Source organism: Perognathus longimembris, chromosome 1 (genome assembly GCF_023159225.1).
Source record: "Perognathus longimembris pacificus isolate PPM17 chromosome 1, ASM2315922v1, whole genome shotgun sequence".
Classification (NCBI taxonomy): domain Eukaryota; kingdom Metazoa; phylum Chordata; class Mammalia; order Rodentia; family Heteromyidae; genus Perognathus; species Perognathus longimembris.
In genome coordinates, this window is record NC_063161.1 from 102,860,877 (window position 1) to 102,876,695 (window position 15,819).

General features: G+C 42.7%; 1 protein-coding gene across 2 annotated transcripts; it reads left to right on the plus strand.

The window, feature by feature from the left end:
- The first annotated feature begins 8,876 nt into the window (after window positions 1-8,876).
- On the plus strand, window positions 8,877-15,609 carry LOC125341611 (procathepsin L-like). Of its 2 annotated transcripts, none has more exons than XM_048334013.1 (8): window positions 8,877-9,024; window positions 10,802-10,938; window positions 11,351-11,473; window positions 11,573-11,719; window positions 12,928-13,152; window positions 13,979-14,141; window positions 14,553-14,658; window positions 15,367-15,609. In XM_048334013.1, exons 2-8 carry the CDS (start codon window positions 10,813-10,815, stop codon window positions 15,464-15,466), a joined length of 990 nt encoding a protein of 329 aa, XP_048189970.1. In that variant the 5' UTR covers window positions 8,877-9,024; window positions 10,802-10,812; the 3' UTR covers window positions 15,467-15,609. The 2 variants fall into 2 exon arrangements, with proteins under 2 accessions (XP_048189970.1, XP_048190638.1); XM_048334681.1 differs by having other exon boundaries at window positions 8,948-9,062.
- Window positions 15,610-15,819: the final 210 nt, after the last annotated feature.

Sequence of the window (15,819 nt, forward strand, 5' to 3'; positions counted from 1 at the left end):
TTCAAGCACAAATTTTTTTTTTAAAAGGAAAGAAAGAAATATAATTCTAAGATTATTTTGTGCATTTGTTTTTGTAATTGGGAAATGAATGAACCGTACTTTTTGAGTACCTAAGATTATCACACAAGCACTTAATTAGGCAGTCACCTAATTATTCCTTTAAAAAACAAGACAATGAATGGATCCCAGAGAAGGTACAATGATTTTATCTCCTAGAAGTGATCAAGGGAGGAGGCACGCCCAGCTGGCACAGGGTAAAGTGCCGTCTTGGATGCTGGCAGGGCAGGAAGATTCAGATCCCCAACCCAATCCCGGCAGCATACCTTCAGCATGGTTCATCTCCCTTTTCCTCTTTTCATGGTGACACCAGGTGAGCTGGCATACGAATCAAAGTCAAGAGACTGGCCCTAGGGAGCCACGAGGCTCTACTTCCTATGTCTTCTGAGATCACATTCCACTTCGCTGGGTGCCCTTGGGCTCCCAGAGCTGAGTCTGCCAGGCGAGTGATGGGTGCTGGGGATGGGTAGAGAAGCAAGATCAAAAGTTCAGCTTCCTTTTCTAAAGCCTCTGGCTTGCTTGCATTGACGTTTTTTTCTTGCATTAAAATTATTGTAGGAAGGGATCTGACACTCACGGTCCTTCCTTCTGCTTCCCTCATTACTACAACCAATCTCACCTGTAAAATGGGATGCAGAGGAACACCACACCAAAATAGGGTCTCCAGCCACTGGCATCTGCATTCTTTGGAAGCTTTTTGTTCTAAAACCAAATTCTGGTTGGGAGAAATGGGGAAAATGATAGAAGGGGTGACATTGATCAAGATGGAGTATAGTTACAGACGGATATGTTGACTTGAAACCTCTTTGAATAGTTACTCAAAGATAATAAAAATAATATGTGAAAAAATTAATAATAACAATTTGAAAAATAAAAATGAAAAGAAATTCTGAAGTCAGGCCCCAGTGTTTCATGCCTGTAATCGTAGTGACTCAAAAGTCTGAGATCTGAGGATTGAAGTTTTGAGCCAGCCTGGGCAGGAAAAGTCCCTGAGACTTTTATCTCCAATTAACCACAAGTGGAATTTGGGCTTAAGTGATAAAACACCATTCTTACGCAAAAAAAAAAAAAAAAAAAAAAAAAAGCCAGGGAATAGTTCCCAGGCCCCGAATTCAAGCTCTACGATTGACAGACAATCTGAGAGATACTTACCTCCAATTAACCACTACAGAAAACAGAAATTGAAGTGTGGTTCAAATGGTAAAGTGCCAACCATGAGCAAAAGGGATAAGCAAGAACATGAAGCCATGAATGATGGCACGTGTGCACGGGCACACACACACACACACACACACACACACACACACACACCCTACATTCAGTAGGTGTTAGACCCACTGAAACTGAGCATTAGGGGATGAGGTAGAGCAGTCTGATCTATCTGGGCCCTATGAGGGGTTCTGAGGAACACTGGAGTTTGAGAGCCATTGTCAGCAGGCTATCCTAAAGATTAAATGAAGGAGCAGGTTGAAAATGTTTCAAAAGTTGCCTGGCACCTCAGTCTTCTTCAGCTGGATGTACCATTCCCATCACAGATGTTATGGCTAACATCTTTTCTAACAGTGCTTTAATTTCCCACTCACAGATGGAGACACCCTTCCTTTGGAAACAACCCACATGGCAGGTAGAAATGCACCTGAGCCACTTAGTACAAAGGTCTTGTCTGTCTTTGCCACTGAACATAATGAGACACAGGAAATCAAGAGGAAAAATAAATGCAAGTCCTACCTTAGTCAGGGAAGAATCAATTAATGGAACCTATTATAACAGAATGATGCTAAAATGTAAACCGGAAATTTCTCAAGAAATGGATGAGTGAGCAATGTATTTGCATGCAAAGACCACACATACAACAGCTGGTGAGAGAGTGAAAGATGTAATAAAAAAAAAAACTGCCAGGGTGGGAGGCTTTTCAAAATTAAAAAAAAAAATACTGCATCAACATGTCCACACTTGTAATACTAGCTACTCTGGAGGATGAGATCTGAGGATCTCAATTTGAGGTCAGCCTGGAAAGACAAAACCAAGAGACTCTTATCTAGAATTACACCTGTAGAAAGCTAAAGGTAGAGATATGACTCAAGTGGTAGAGCACTAGCTTTGAGCAAAAAAATCAAACAAGAGAGTGAGGACCCAAGTTCAAGCCCCAGTACAAGCAAACATGCACACGCACAGACCACAGACCACACACTCACACACACACACACACACACACACACACACACACACACACACACTGAATCAAACACAGCAAGGAAAAGTTGAGGCATAAATACTCAGGTACATGAAGAACAGAGCTAGGTTTTAGATGGAGCACTAAGTGACCAATGTGAGACATTCCAATGGAGTTCAGCCTCCAGCTGGGCTCATCAAGCTGGCCTCGATTTACTACAAGAAATTCCCATCAGATTTATCTGGTAACTAACTTGTACTTAAGCTATGTGTGACATCATCCACAAATATATCGGACCTTAGTTCCTAGAAACAATAACTGTTATGCAGTAAAGACTTTCCAACTGTGTTTAGAGATATTCAGATGAAATTCAGATATTCAGATTATATGAGTAAACAAAAATGCAATAAATGTCTTTTGAGGAGGGAGGTAGAGGCAAACTTGACACAGACCAAGAAAGGCAATATGATCTCAGAAATTGGAATGGTATCGCCATAAACCAATCAAGGACTTGGGAAGCCACTAGAAGTGGATAGGAAGCAAGAAGAATTTCCAGCTGAGGCTCTAGAAGGAGGCCACCAAGCTGTCTCAACACTGTGGTTTTCAGGCCAGTGATTTTAATTTCAGAGTTCCAGAATAAAAGTCTATATGTTAAGCTGCAAAGTTGTGGGGGGATTTGTCACAGTAGCTATAGGAAAGTGATTTTTATTTTGTTATGTTTTATTATTTTTGGCGCTGGTGTTGGGGCTTGAATTCCAGGATTTGTGCTTTTGCTTAGCTTTCTCACTCAGGCTGGCACTCTACCATTTGAACCATACTTCTACTTCTGGCTTTTTTCTGGTTAATTGGAGATAGTAGTCCTTCAGATTTGTCTACCTGGGCTGGCTCTGAACTTTAATTCTTAGAACTCAGCCCCCTGAGTAGCTAAGAGTACAAGTATGATCCACTGCCACCTGACTCTTTGTGTCTTGAAAAGATTGTTTTGCAAATATGAGGGGAAATCTTGAGGCACCCATTGAGAGTGGTAGCATTATTAGAGGAGAAAAGTTTTACAGGGTCACAGTCCTCTTATCATAATGCCAGTTAAATACATCTGCTGTGTCTGTGTCCATTTGTTGTCAAGACAAGATGACATTGTAGTTAATCTCATCTGTACCTGGAAAGGTTTAGCCTCAGAAAAGAGGTTGGAAGGCCAGGTGCCTTTGGCTCAAGCCTGTAATTCTAGCTACTCAGGAGGCTGAGATTGAGGATTTCTAGTTGAAGCTTGGCAGAGAAGTCTCCATAAGATTATTATCTCCAATTAACCTCAAAACTGGAAGTGGCTCTGTGGCTTAAAGTAGCAGAGTGCTAACCTTGAGCAGAAGAGCTCAGGGATAACATCCAGGCCCTAAGTTCAAGCACCACAACTGACCAAAAAAGAGAGAGAGAAAAAGAGAAAGAAGGAAAGAAAGAAAGAAAGAAAGAGAGAGAGAGAGAAAGAAAGAAAGAAAGGAAGGAAGGAAGAAAGGAAAGGAAGGAAGGAAGGAAGGAAGGAAGGAAGGAAGGAAGGAAGGAAGGAAGGAAGGAAGGAAGGAAAAGGATATTGGAATATGTACTTGTAGACTGTGTAAAGAAATGTTTAGGGGAATGTGGCTTTGCATGCACAAAGCCCTGGGTTCCATTCCTCAGCAAAACATAAACAGAAAAAGCCAGAAGAGGTGCTGTGGCTCATGAGGTAGAATGCTAGCCTTGAGCAAAAAGAAGCCAGGGACAGTGCTCAGGCCCTAAATTCAAGCCCCAGGATTGGCAAAAAAAAAAAAGAGAGAGAGAGAGAGAGAGAGAAGAAATGTTTGCATTACACCAGAAAGTAACAGTGAGCACAAAAAAAGAGTTTATTAATTTGTTCTTGTTGTTTCACTTATATATTTGAGAAACTGGCTGATGGCCTATTCCCAGAGGGAAAACAAAGCTATAATTACCCAGAACAGTAAGTTATTTGGTAAATTGTTTCATACGATCATTAAATAATATTCAGGCTAGCCATGTGTGGTTGTATACACCTACAATGCCAGCTACCCGAGGCAGAGGAAGGACAATTTTGAGTTTAAGACCAACCCAGGCAAAATTAGCAAGACTGTAGCTTAAAAAACAAAATATAAATAAAAAATGGGTGCTAGGTGCCTGTGGCTCATACATGCCTGTAATCCTAGTACTCAGGAAGCTGGGATTTAAGGATTGCAATGAGTTCATGAGACTCTTACCTCAATTAACTACTTGAAAAAAAAAAAAGAAAAGCCGGAATTGAAATTGTGGCTCAAATGGTAGAGTACTATTCTCAAGCAAAAATTAAAAGCTCAGGGATAGTGACCAAGCCCTGAGTTCAAGCCCCAGGACCAGCACGCACATACACATACACACGTGTGCACACTAACCAGCCTAGCAATGGTGAGACCCTAACTTCAAACCCTGGTACCACCTAAAGAACAAAATTTTTAAAAAAATGTAGAGTTTGAACAATGTTTTAAAAAAGTAGTTCCTTTTTTTTCTTTCCTTCTTTACTAGCTTTACCTGCTTCACTGGTGAGCAAAGTATACCTATATGTGAAACGTATACATGAGAATCTTATCACAAACTGTTTTAAATAGGAATCAAGACTTTGTGTCATCTGCATCTTACCAAAAGTGGAGGTAAAATGGTCACTTAATTACAATGGAACTATTTTTGTAAATCTCTTTTTCTTTCTGTGCCAGTTCTGAGGATTGAACTCACGACCTACATGAGTCCCTGAATGTTTTTTGCTTGAGGTTAGCACTTTACTATTTAAGCCACAGCTCCACTTCCATTTTTTTTCTGGCGGTTAATTGAGATAAAAGTCTCATGGAGTTCTCTCCTAGGGCTAACTTCAAAAGGAGAGCCTCAAATATCAGCCTCCTGAGTAGCTAAGAATATAGGCCAGAGCCACTAGTGCTCGGTGTAATTTTTTTATTATTATCTTTAAGTAGCTGTAAAAGGGGTTTCAATTCAACAAGTCAGTTTATGAGTACAATTCATCTTGACTCTGAAGGAGTCCAATTGTTCCATGTGACTATTTGAATAATTAGCATCTAACAAAATTATTTCACAAAAAAGTAAAAACTGAAAAGCTAGAAGAGAAACAAAATGACTAGTAATACTTCATGTTATAAGTTGGGTGCTCATCTCCCATATTTCTGAACATGTAGTTATTTCTTGGTTTAATTTTAGACTTTGGATCTATAAAGGGAGACCAAGTTTTTGCCAGTTCATTCAAATTATATTTCAAGAATCAAAGAGCCAGATACCAGTAGCTCACTTCTGTAGTCCTACCTACCTGCTTGCTAGGCTGAGATCTGAGGATCAAAGTTCAAAGAAAGCCCAGATAGGAAAGTCCGTGAGCCTCTTCATTCCAATTAACCAAAAAAAACTCCAGAAGAGGAGCTGTGGCTCAAGTGGTAGAGTGCTAACTCTGTGCAAAACGGCTAAGGGACATCATCTGGGCCTTGAGTTTGAGCCCCAGGACACAAACAAAAGGGAGATGCCCTTCTTTGCAGCAGCTCTTGGCACACAGGCTGCTGCCAAGCTCTTGCTCAAGGCTCAGATCTTGATGCGGTGGCAGGTTTTCCCACCCTGTACAATCATAGGGAGCTGTGGCCCAAGGGCAACTCTAAAGCCCACGTGTTAGAATAACTAAGATTGCTTATGATACATTGTATAAACAAATATACAATAGCTCAACTATACAGCAATATATCTCTGACCCACAGGAAAAACAACACATAATCCTCACTGTGACCAGCTCAAAATCTTCAGGACTTGCTCAATGATGGCAATGTCTTTATTTTTCTGCTCTCTCTCCACTCAGGGCTAACTAGAGATTACCAGATATGCTTCCTAAAGCAGCTGTAGAAAAGGATCCATTTCTAATAGTTAACTCTTCCAATCAAATTTGCTCCCCAAATCAACCAGTTTAAGTTTCACACGTAATAATTAATCCTCTAGAGTAGACCCAACTACTTAGCAAGCTGAGATCTGAGGATCATAGTTTGAAGCCCAGCCAGGCGGACAAGTCCTGAGACCCCTATTTCCAATTAACCAACAAAAAGCTAGAACTGGATGGGTACTGTTAGTTTAATGCCTGTGATCCTAGCTACTCAAAAGGCAGAGCTCTAAAGATTGAGGTTTAAAGCCAGCCTGGGAATGAAAGTCCATGACATACTTATCTTCAAATAATCACTCTCCCTCTCTCCTCCCCCTAAGAGAACCAAAAAGCAGAGATGTAGCTCAGTTGGTAGAACACCATCCTTGGGTAAAAACAAAGTTAAGGGACAGTGTCCAGGATCCTGAGTTCAAACCCCCATAACCAGCACATATTTTTAAAAAATCTAATCATTTCTCTGTCAGCTTTCTTATGACAACAGTCTCCAAACCTGGCACATTAAAGGTCTCCCTTCCCCCACCCCACACTACACAGTTTTTCCTGTCCTCTATCTTTGTTACATCAGGTTCTGGATGTAGCTTTTTTTTGTTCTCATATAGTTTTTTTCACTTATTCCCATGTGTGAATGATGACTGTGTTGAATAAATTTAGACAAAGGAAAACAGCAAGATTCAAGCTACTTACGGAATAGTTTTTTAAGCACCTGATGGCATCCTACTCTAGTTGTAATTGGGAGGGAAAGGCTTCTACTTTTTCAAAGGACATAAACGTGTGTGTGCGTGTGTGTGTGTGTGTGTGTGTGTGAGAAGAGAGAGAGAGAGAGAGAGAGAGAGAGAGAACTAGAGCTTGAACTCAGGGCCTGGGCACTGTCTGTGAGCTTTTTCACTTAATGCTGGTGCTGTACCACTTAAGCCACAGATCTTTGTGGCTTATTAGTTAACTGAAAATGAGAGTCTCACAGGCTTTCCTGCCCAGGCTGGCTTTGAACTATAATTCTCAGATCTCAGCCTTCGGGGTAGCTAGAATCATCGGTGTTACCTACAGCTGAAGTTGGTACATCACTGAGGAGGCTGAGGCAGGAGGATCACAGCCTAGACTACATAGAAAGATCCTCTCAAAATGAAAAAAGTGAAATGGCTGTCTTTTTGGTTTTGTGCCTTTTAAATTGATAGACATAAAGTATTGTCTGGTACCAGTGGATCACACCTGTAATTGTAGCTACACAGGAGGCTTAGATCTGAGGACTACAGTTAGAAGCCAATCTAGGGGAGACACTGATTGACATTTAAACCAAAAGCTCAAACTACAGGTACAGCTCAAGTGATAGAGTGGCAGATGTGAGGGAAAAAACTAAGAGGTCCTAAGCTCAAGCCCCAGAACCTGTACACATGTACACACACACACACACACACACACACACACACACACACACTCAATTCCTCTGTAAAAGTTTATCAATTGATATGCTCTGAATTACTATTTTTGTAGTTAAAAAATAAACAATAAGAATAAGGAAGGTCAAGGACTGTTTATTCCTAAAACATATTTTCTGTCTTTTGGGGGGGGGACTTTTTTAATTTTTATTTTTTAGAGGGCGATGACTGAGGCTTGAGCTCAGGACTTCAAATGCTCTACCCCATGAACTATAGTACCCCATGAACTATAGTACCCTAGTACTATTTTCTAAGATATATTTCCTTTAATGAAATGGTAGAAAATTTAGAAATGTTTCTGAATGAATTTCCTTAAACGTTTTTCTGTAAATTTTTTTCTCAAACTATGTAACCTCAATCTTGATACTATTACTAAAGTAAATGTATTGAATTCCAAGAGAAGTGTTTGCAGGGTGAAGATGACATTATTTATAATGCAGAGTTGACAGTAAAATAATTTCTACCAATCCCAACAATCTTTATCTTTATGTTTTATGCCAGTGCTGGGGCTTGAACACAGGTCCAGGGCACTGTGCCTTCCCTTTTTCATCCAAGGCTGGAGCTCTGTCATTTGAACCACAGCCACACTTCAAGCTTTTTACTGGTTTATTGGGGATAACAGTCTAGTAGACTTTCCTTCCCACGGCTGGCTTTGAACCGTGACCCTCAGATCTTGGCCTCCTGAGTAGCTAGGATTACTGGTGAGAGCCACTTGTGCTTAGTAAGACAGCATTTTCTGTAAATAATTTTGCATTGGAGAATGGTTTGTGAGCCTGGAGCCTTTGATAAGAGGTTCCCGGAAAGGATGCATCGCAAAATGCCTTTCTTTCCCCAACTAAGTATCTATTGGGAATTACTGTCCTTACTAGATTTTTCAGAAAACCACTAGAAGCCCACCTGAAATGAGAGATAACCGTAAGCCTTCGTGCTCTTTATTCCTCCCGGTTGCACCCTTTGCTGTGGATCAAACAGCAACCACTAGATTACACTGGCTCTCCATCTCAGATGATATTTCAACCCCAAATTCAGGGATCCCCTGAAACCTCACGAACCACCAGCTCAGCGCTTTAAGTTGTACTTCCTGGATTCCCGATTCCCCCCCCCCCCCCGCCCCCACACACACACGAGAATCCTAAAACTCCTCTGCCCGAAGGGACCACGAATCTACTCCGTAGGCGCGCCCCGCCCAGAGAGGAGTCCAATCCCTGCGGCGTCACGTGCTGGGAGTCAGAAAGCGCACAAGCCCCGCCCAGCTCCGGGAAAAACCAATCGCCTAGCGAAGAGGCGTCGGGGGCGTGGCCAGACGAGCGACCGACGTGGGGCTTTAAAGCTTGAGTCAGGCGCAGCTGGGCCAGATTTTTGGACCTCGGGCGACCTGGGAGAAGCTAGGTCTGCGGAGTGCGCCTGCGCAGCGACCGCCGCACCAGGTGAGCGCCCCTCTCCGGCCGCGCTGTTGCGGCGCGGGGTGAGCTGGGACTTGGAGGTGAGGGTGGGGGATGGGAACGCGACCCCTGCTGGGACACGGTGAGGGTGGCGGGCGCCACTCGTGGGAACCGGTGCATCGGTCCGAAGCTCCGGTCGAGCAGCAGGGGAGGGCGATTGAGAAACTCCGGAGATTGTCGGGGATCCAGGTGTAAGGCGAGGAGGGGTCCCCCAGCGGGTACGCGCGACGGTCTGTCGGCCTCCGGGCCGCCCTGCTCCTAGGCCGCACAGTTGTTGGGGCCTGGAGGAGCCAGGCAGGGGGAGTCGGGTCGGCGCAGCCGGGTCCTGAAGCCCATCGCTCCCTGCACCGCCATAACGTTGGGAGTGGTTGGATTGTGCTAGAGCGGGAATAGTATTACTCCACCCCCCCCATGCCCCTTGTGGGGAGGGGGTGCCCTGCCGGACACCCCACACCGCCACCCCGAGCCCCGATCTCCTGGGAAGGCACTTCTGAGAGATTTCACTTCCAGCCAAGGGCATATTTCAACACAGCTCAATTGGCGGTGCATTTTAGTCAAGAAGATTAAGTATGCAATAGCATCCTAATTCTTGGGGATCCCTCTGCCCTTACTTGTTCTCATTAGTAAGATTCTACCTAGGGGAGACCTCAATACTACTGTCGGGTAAATAACCTGGATGAAGCATTTCCTTGTTGCTTAGTTGTTGCCTAAAGGTACCATTAAGGTACAGTGTGAGACCTTGCATAGCCAGATTATTGCCCCACTCGGAAGTCACACTCTAATTTATTTTACTTCCATTCCTCATAGTATTTATCAGTCTGCTTGTCATTTCAATAGCTGAATCAAATAACTTTAAAAAATATATCATCCCGGGGCTGGGGATATGGCCTAGTGGCAAGAGTGCCTGCCTCATATACATGAGGCTCTGGGTTCGATTCCCCAGCACCACATATACAGAAAATGGCCAGAAGTGGCGCTGTGGCTCAAGTGGCAGAGTGCTAGCCTTGAGCAAAAAGAAGCCAGGGACAGTGCTCAGGCCCTGAGTCCAAGCCCCAGGACTGGCAAAAAAAAAATATATATATATATATATATACATATATATATATATCATCCCTTTCCTATTGTGGTCCCCCTTCTTTTCCCCTACTTTATGCTAATAATTAGGAAGATAACTAAGATAGTTCTACTCTATTATGGTAGCTTTAACTTTTTTTTTTTTTTTTTTTTTGGCTAGTCCTGGGCCTTGGACCTCAGGGCCTGAGCACTGTCCCTGGCTTCTTTTTGCTCAAGGCTAGCACTCTGCCACTTGAGCCACAGCGCCACTTCTGGCCATTTTCTGTATATGTGGTGCTGGGGAATCGAACCTAGGGCCTCGTGTATCTGAGGCAGGCACTCTTGCCACTAGGCTATATCCCCAGCCCCGTAGCTTTAACTTTTGCCAGGCCCTTGTGGGTAGCACTTGTAATCAAGCTACTCAGGAAGCTGAGATTTGAGGATTGAGGCTGGAAGCCAGCCAAGGTTCTTATCTCCAATTAACTACTAAGAAGCTGGAAGCAGAGCTGTCTCTTCAAGTGGTAGACCACTTGCCTTAAAAGGAAAAGGCTAAAGAACAGCTCTCAGGTCCAGTAACAGCACCCCCCCCCCCCAAGAAAAATTGACTCCCATCAGATAGTCAAGCGGAAAAGTTAAGGGACAGTGCTCTGGCCCTGAGTTCAAGCCCCAATAAACAGCACATGCATACTTATTTCTTTTCTTTTCCTAGGTTATTGAACCATGAATCTTTCATTCTTCCTGGCTGCCTTTTGCTTGGGAATAGCCTCAGCTACTCCAAAACATGACCAGAACTTAGACACAAAGTGGTACCAGTGGAAGTCCACGCACAGGAGACTATATGGTTCGGTTGGTATCTTTGAAATTACCTGTCAGGAATGGCTCTTAGAGTTCATGTCTGGGAGTAGCCAGCTCTTACCCACCCTGTCAGTAATCGTTGGACATCCATTGTGAAAACAATATGGAAAACATCCAAATGAACTGAACACCTGGGGGGGGGGGAAGGAAAGGGGGAGGAGGGAGGGGGGTATGAGGGACAAGGTAACAAACAGTACAAGAAATGTATCCAATGCCTACCATATGAAACTGTAACCTCTCTGTACATCAGTTTGATAATAAAAATTTGAAAAAAAAATATGGAAAACATCCCTGCTGTCTCTGGATCTAAGAGAACCACCTTCCTTGGCCATGGCTTTTATCTTTGCCTGCAAATCCTCATGGCAAACATGGGTTTTAAATAGAAATTACGTTTTGCTTCTAGAATGAAGAAGGATGGAGGAGAGCAGTCTGGGAAAAGAACATGAAAATGATTGAAACGCACAATGGGGAATACAGCCTAGGCAGACATGGTTTCACCATGAAAATGAATGCTTTTGGGGACATGGTGAGTGTCACACACGCATTGCTTATCTCTAGGCTTTTTTCCTTCCGTTCTTCACAATGATCTCTTGCCTTTTCAACTTCTCATTTGTTTCTTTTGAAGACCAATGAAGAATTCAGACAGGTGATGAATGGCTTTCAGAGCTCAAAGAAGAAGAAGGGGAAAGTGTTTCAGGAACCTTTACTTTTTAAGCCCCCTGAATCTGTGAACTGGACAGAAAAAGGTTATGTGACTCCTGTGAAGAATCAGGTATGAAAGTATCAGATTCACACTCGGTGCTGCCTATAGGAAAATCCAACAGTGAACTAACATAGTAGCTTTGGGGTATTGTGGAGCCACATGTAATTTGCTATTTGAGGTAGGAGGTAGTTTTGGGATTTGAACTCAGCTCCTTATGATTTCTGAGCAAGCACTTTCTTGAACCAGCTCTTGCAGCTTTAGTTGTTTTTCAGATAGAGTCTATGCTTTTTTTTTTTTTTTTTTCCAGGACCAGCCTTAAAATGTAATCCACCTGTTAGTTAGTAGCTGGGATTACAGGTGTAGCACCACACCTGGTTTGTTCTTTTGTTGGTTTGTTTTAAATGTCAGTAGTGAGGCTTGAACTCAGGGCCTGGGTGCAGTCCCTGAGGTCCCTGAGCTCTCTTTTGCTCAAGGCTAGCACTCTACCACTTTGAGCCACAGCTCCACTTCCAGCCTTTTTGATGGTTGGAGATGAGTCTCCTGAACTTTCTTGAGCAGGGCTAGTTTGAACTGTGGTCCTCAGATTTCAGCCTCCTAATTAGCTAGGATTACAGGCATGGTCCACCCACACCTGGGTCTGTCTTGTTTTTTGAGCTTTTGGTCTCAGTAACTTATTATCCAGGCTGGCCTCAAACTGATATCACCTTTACCTCTGCCTTCTTTTTTTTGGGTGGGTGGGGGGGTTTAAACTGTATTTTTTGTCTTTTTTCTTTTTTTGGTACTGGGGATCGAACCCAGGACATTGCACTTGCTAGGCAAGCGCTTTGCCACTGAGCTACATCCCAGCCCTATCTCTGCCTTCTAAGTAGCTGAGATTACAGGTATAAGCCATTGTATCCAGCCTTTTATTTAAAAAACAAAAACACATTGTGGTTCAGATTACTTCCCCACATGCTACAGTTAACTACTTAAAAACAGTGTCTGTAATCCTAGCTACTCAGATCACTGAGGTCCTCAAAATCACAGTTCAAAGGCAGCCCTGGCAGGAAATTCTCTGAGACTCTTAATCTCTAGTGAACTACTCAGAAAAAAACAGAAGTGGTGCTGTGACTCCAGTGGTAGAGTGCTAGGCTTGAGACAAAGAATCTCAGTGATAGTGCCCAGGCCCTGAATTCAAGCTGTAGGACCAGCACACACAAAAAAGTAAGTAAAAATGAAGATATGTAAACTGTTGTTGATGTTTGTCTTAGAAACAGCTTCTTACATTTCTTTTTCAGGGTCAGTGTGGTTCTTGTTGGGCTTTCAGTGCTACTGGAGCCATGGAAGGACAGATGTTCAATAAGACTGGCAAACTGATCCCCCTCAGTGAACAGAACCTAGTGGACTGCTCTCGGGCTCAAGGCAACCAGGGCTGCAATGGTGGCCTGATGGACTATGCCTTCCAGTATATCAAGGACAATGGAGGCTTGGACTCAGAGAAATCTTATCCATACGAAGGCCAGGTAAAATGGATGGAAATGCATTCGTTTGCTATGTTCCCAGCTCTGTGGAATGGAACAATCAGAGATAACATGTCATTCATTTTCAGAAGTCACATTCTAGACCGTAGATTGAATCACCAAACTGTTAGTACTCTTGCTGGGCCTGTGCTACTGGTTCACACTTATAATCTTAGCTACTCAGGAGGCTGAGATCTGAGGATTGTGGTGCAAAGCCAACCTGGGCAAAAAAGTCCCCAGGAGACTCTTATCTCCAATTACTCCAAAAATTAGAAGTGGAGCTATGGCTCTAATAGAGCACTACTAGCCTTCAGCAAAAGAACTCAGGGACAGCATCCAGGCTCTGAGTTCAAGCCCCATGGTCAACAAAAAATAATTTCTTTTTTGTGTGTGTGTATGCATGCATGTGCAGTACTGGGCTTGAACACAGGACCTTGTACTCCTGCTTGGCTTTTTCCCTCATTATTAACCTTCTGTCCTTTGACCCACAATTCCATTTTTTAGCTTTTTGTTCGTTAATTGGAGATAAAAGTCTCTTAAAATTTTCTGCCTGGCCTGGCTTGGAACCTAATCCTTGTATCTCAGCCTCCTGAGTAGGGAGCTAGGATTATAGGCATGAGCAACCAGCTCTAGGCAAGTGAATCAAAAAAAAAAAAAAACTTCTTATGGACAAGTCATCTTAACGGCCCTTATTGGAGAAACACCAACTAATCTTATAAGTTTCACATTAACTAATGGTAAACTAAATTGCTGAGTATTTTGATTCTGGAACACTTTCCCTAATAAGTAAAAGGTCATCATTAAATCTTTTCCTCTTTTACTTTAAAAGGATGGAACATGTAAATATAAACCTGAATATTCTGTGGCAAATGACACTGGATATGTAGACATTCCTCCTAGGGAGAAAGCCCTGATGAAGGCATTGGCCCTTATAGGGCCCATTTCTGCTGCTATGGATGCAAGCCATATGTCCTTCCAGTTCTATCATTCAGGTAAGTATTCCTTGTCTTACATTGTGAGACTGTCTCCAATTAACCACCAGAAAACCAGAAATGGACCTGTGGCTCAAAGTGCTAGAGCTCAAGGACAGTACCTCTGCCCAGAGTTCAAGCACATCAACTGACTAAAAAAAAGTCTCACGAACTTTCCTGCCCAGGCTGGCTTTGTACTGCGATCCTCAGATCTCAGCCTCCCAAGTAGCTAGGATTACAGGCATGAGCCACCAGAGCCTGGCTTTGCCATTAATTACTATTTTTCTGGCAAATATTTAAGATGTTTGAGTGTTTGGGGATCTGTTTGACCTGTCACTGAATACTGACATGGTGCCCCTGTAAGTGACAAGGGGGGTCACTTTCCCATGTGAGTTGAATTATCTCACCCCTGTATTTATCTTACATTCCCAGGCATTTATTATGAACCAAATTGTAGCAGCCAGGACCTGGATCATGGCATTCTGATTGTTGGCTATGGTGTTGATGGAACTGAGAAATATTGGCTGGTGAAGAACAGGTATACATTTCTAAATATATTTTAAATTCAAAAGAGAGTCTTAGAATCAGCATTTAGAGCCAAGTCCACAAAAATTCAGATTTTAAATCTCAGGAGGCATTTTCTTCCTCAGGATGAGCACAGAAGTATTAAGTGTGAGAAAGAAATAAGAAATTATGCACCAGGAGCTCCAGTGGCACACTTTGTTAGCATGTGGTACTTATAAGAAATTACGTACCAACCTTGTATCTATAACTGTCACATTGTATGTCTAAAGTCAAGATTTTCTTAATTCTGAAATACATTCAGCTGGCCCTACGGATTGTCAAGGGGCTTGGGACTTGTCAGTTTGAGAACTCAACTCATTTTTTGTGGGTCTTAGCTAGGGCTTGAACTAGAACTCAAAGCCTGGGCACTGCCCTTGAATTTTGGGTCATTTTGCTAAGGCTGGCACTCTACCACTTGAGCCACAGCTCCACTTCCAACTTTTGGATAGTTAATTGGAGGTAAGAGTGTCATGGACTTTTCTGCTTGAGCTGGCTTTCAAATGTGATCCTCAAATCACAATTTCCTGTCTTGAAAATGAAGGACCCATAGGGATTATAGTACATAGTCTATATAGACGTGCTAGCATGAGGGTAGTGTCTTATATATTAAGAGCAAGTGCTGTTACTAATGAAGCTAATCTTCTCTTCGTTTTTGTTTTGTGTGTGATGGAAAACATTTCAGCTGGGGTTCTCAGTGGGGTGCAGAAGGCTTCGTCAAAATAGCCAGGGACAGAGACAACCACTGTGGACTTGCAACGGCAGCTAGCTACCCCACAGTGTGAGCTACTGCATAGACGGAGGACTTTCGGGCAACATGTCTGGAGGAATTCTATCTCAAAACTGTCCAGACCCTTCTGTAAGACAACACTTGAATCATTGAAGATCCAAGTTACTATGATTTGAATTGTTGTGACATTTTTATGAGTAAAATGTTAAGTACTACTTTAAAACTCATATATAAATAGCTTTAGATAGTGAAGACTTCTTTAATTCTAAGACTTGAATTTTCATTTTATAAAAGGATGTATAAAGCTTTACCTTTAAAAAATAAAATTTAGTTCAGTATATAAAGATTGGACTTCTGTTTCTAATGTGGTGACTTTTTATGTGGTTGGAGAATATAGTTGGGTCTAAA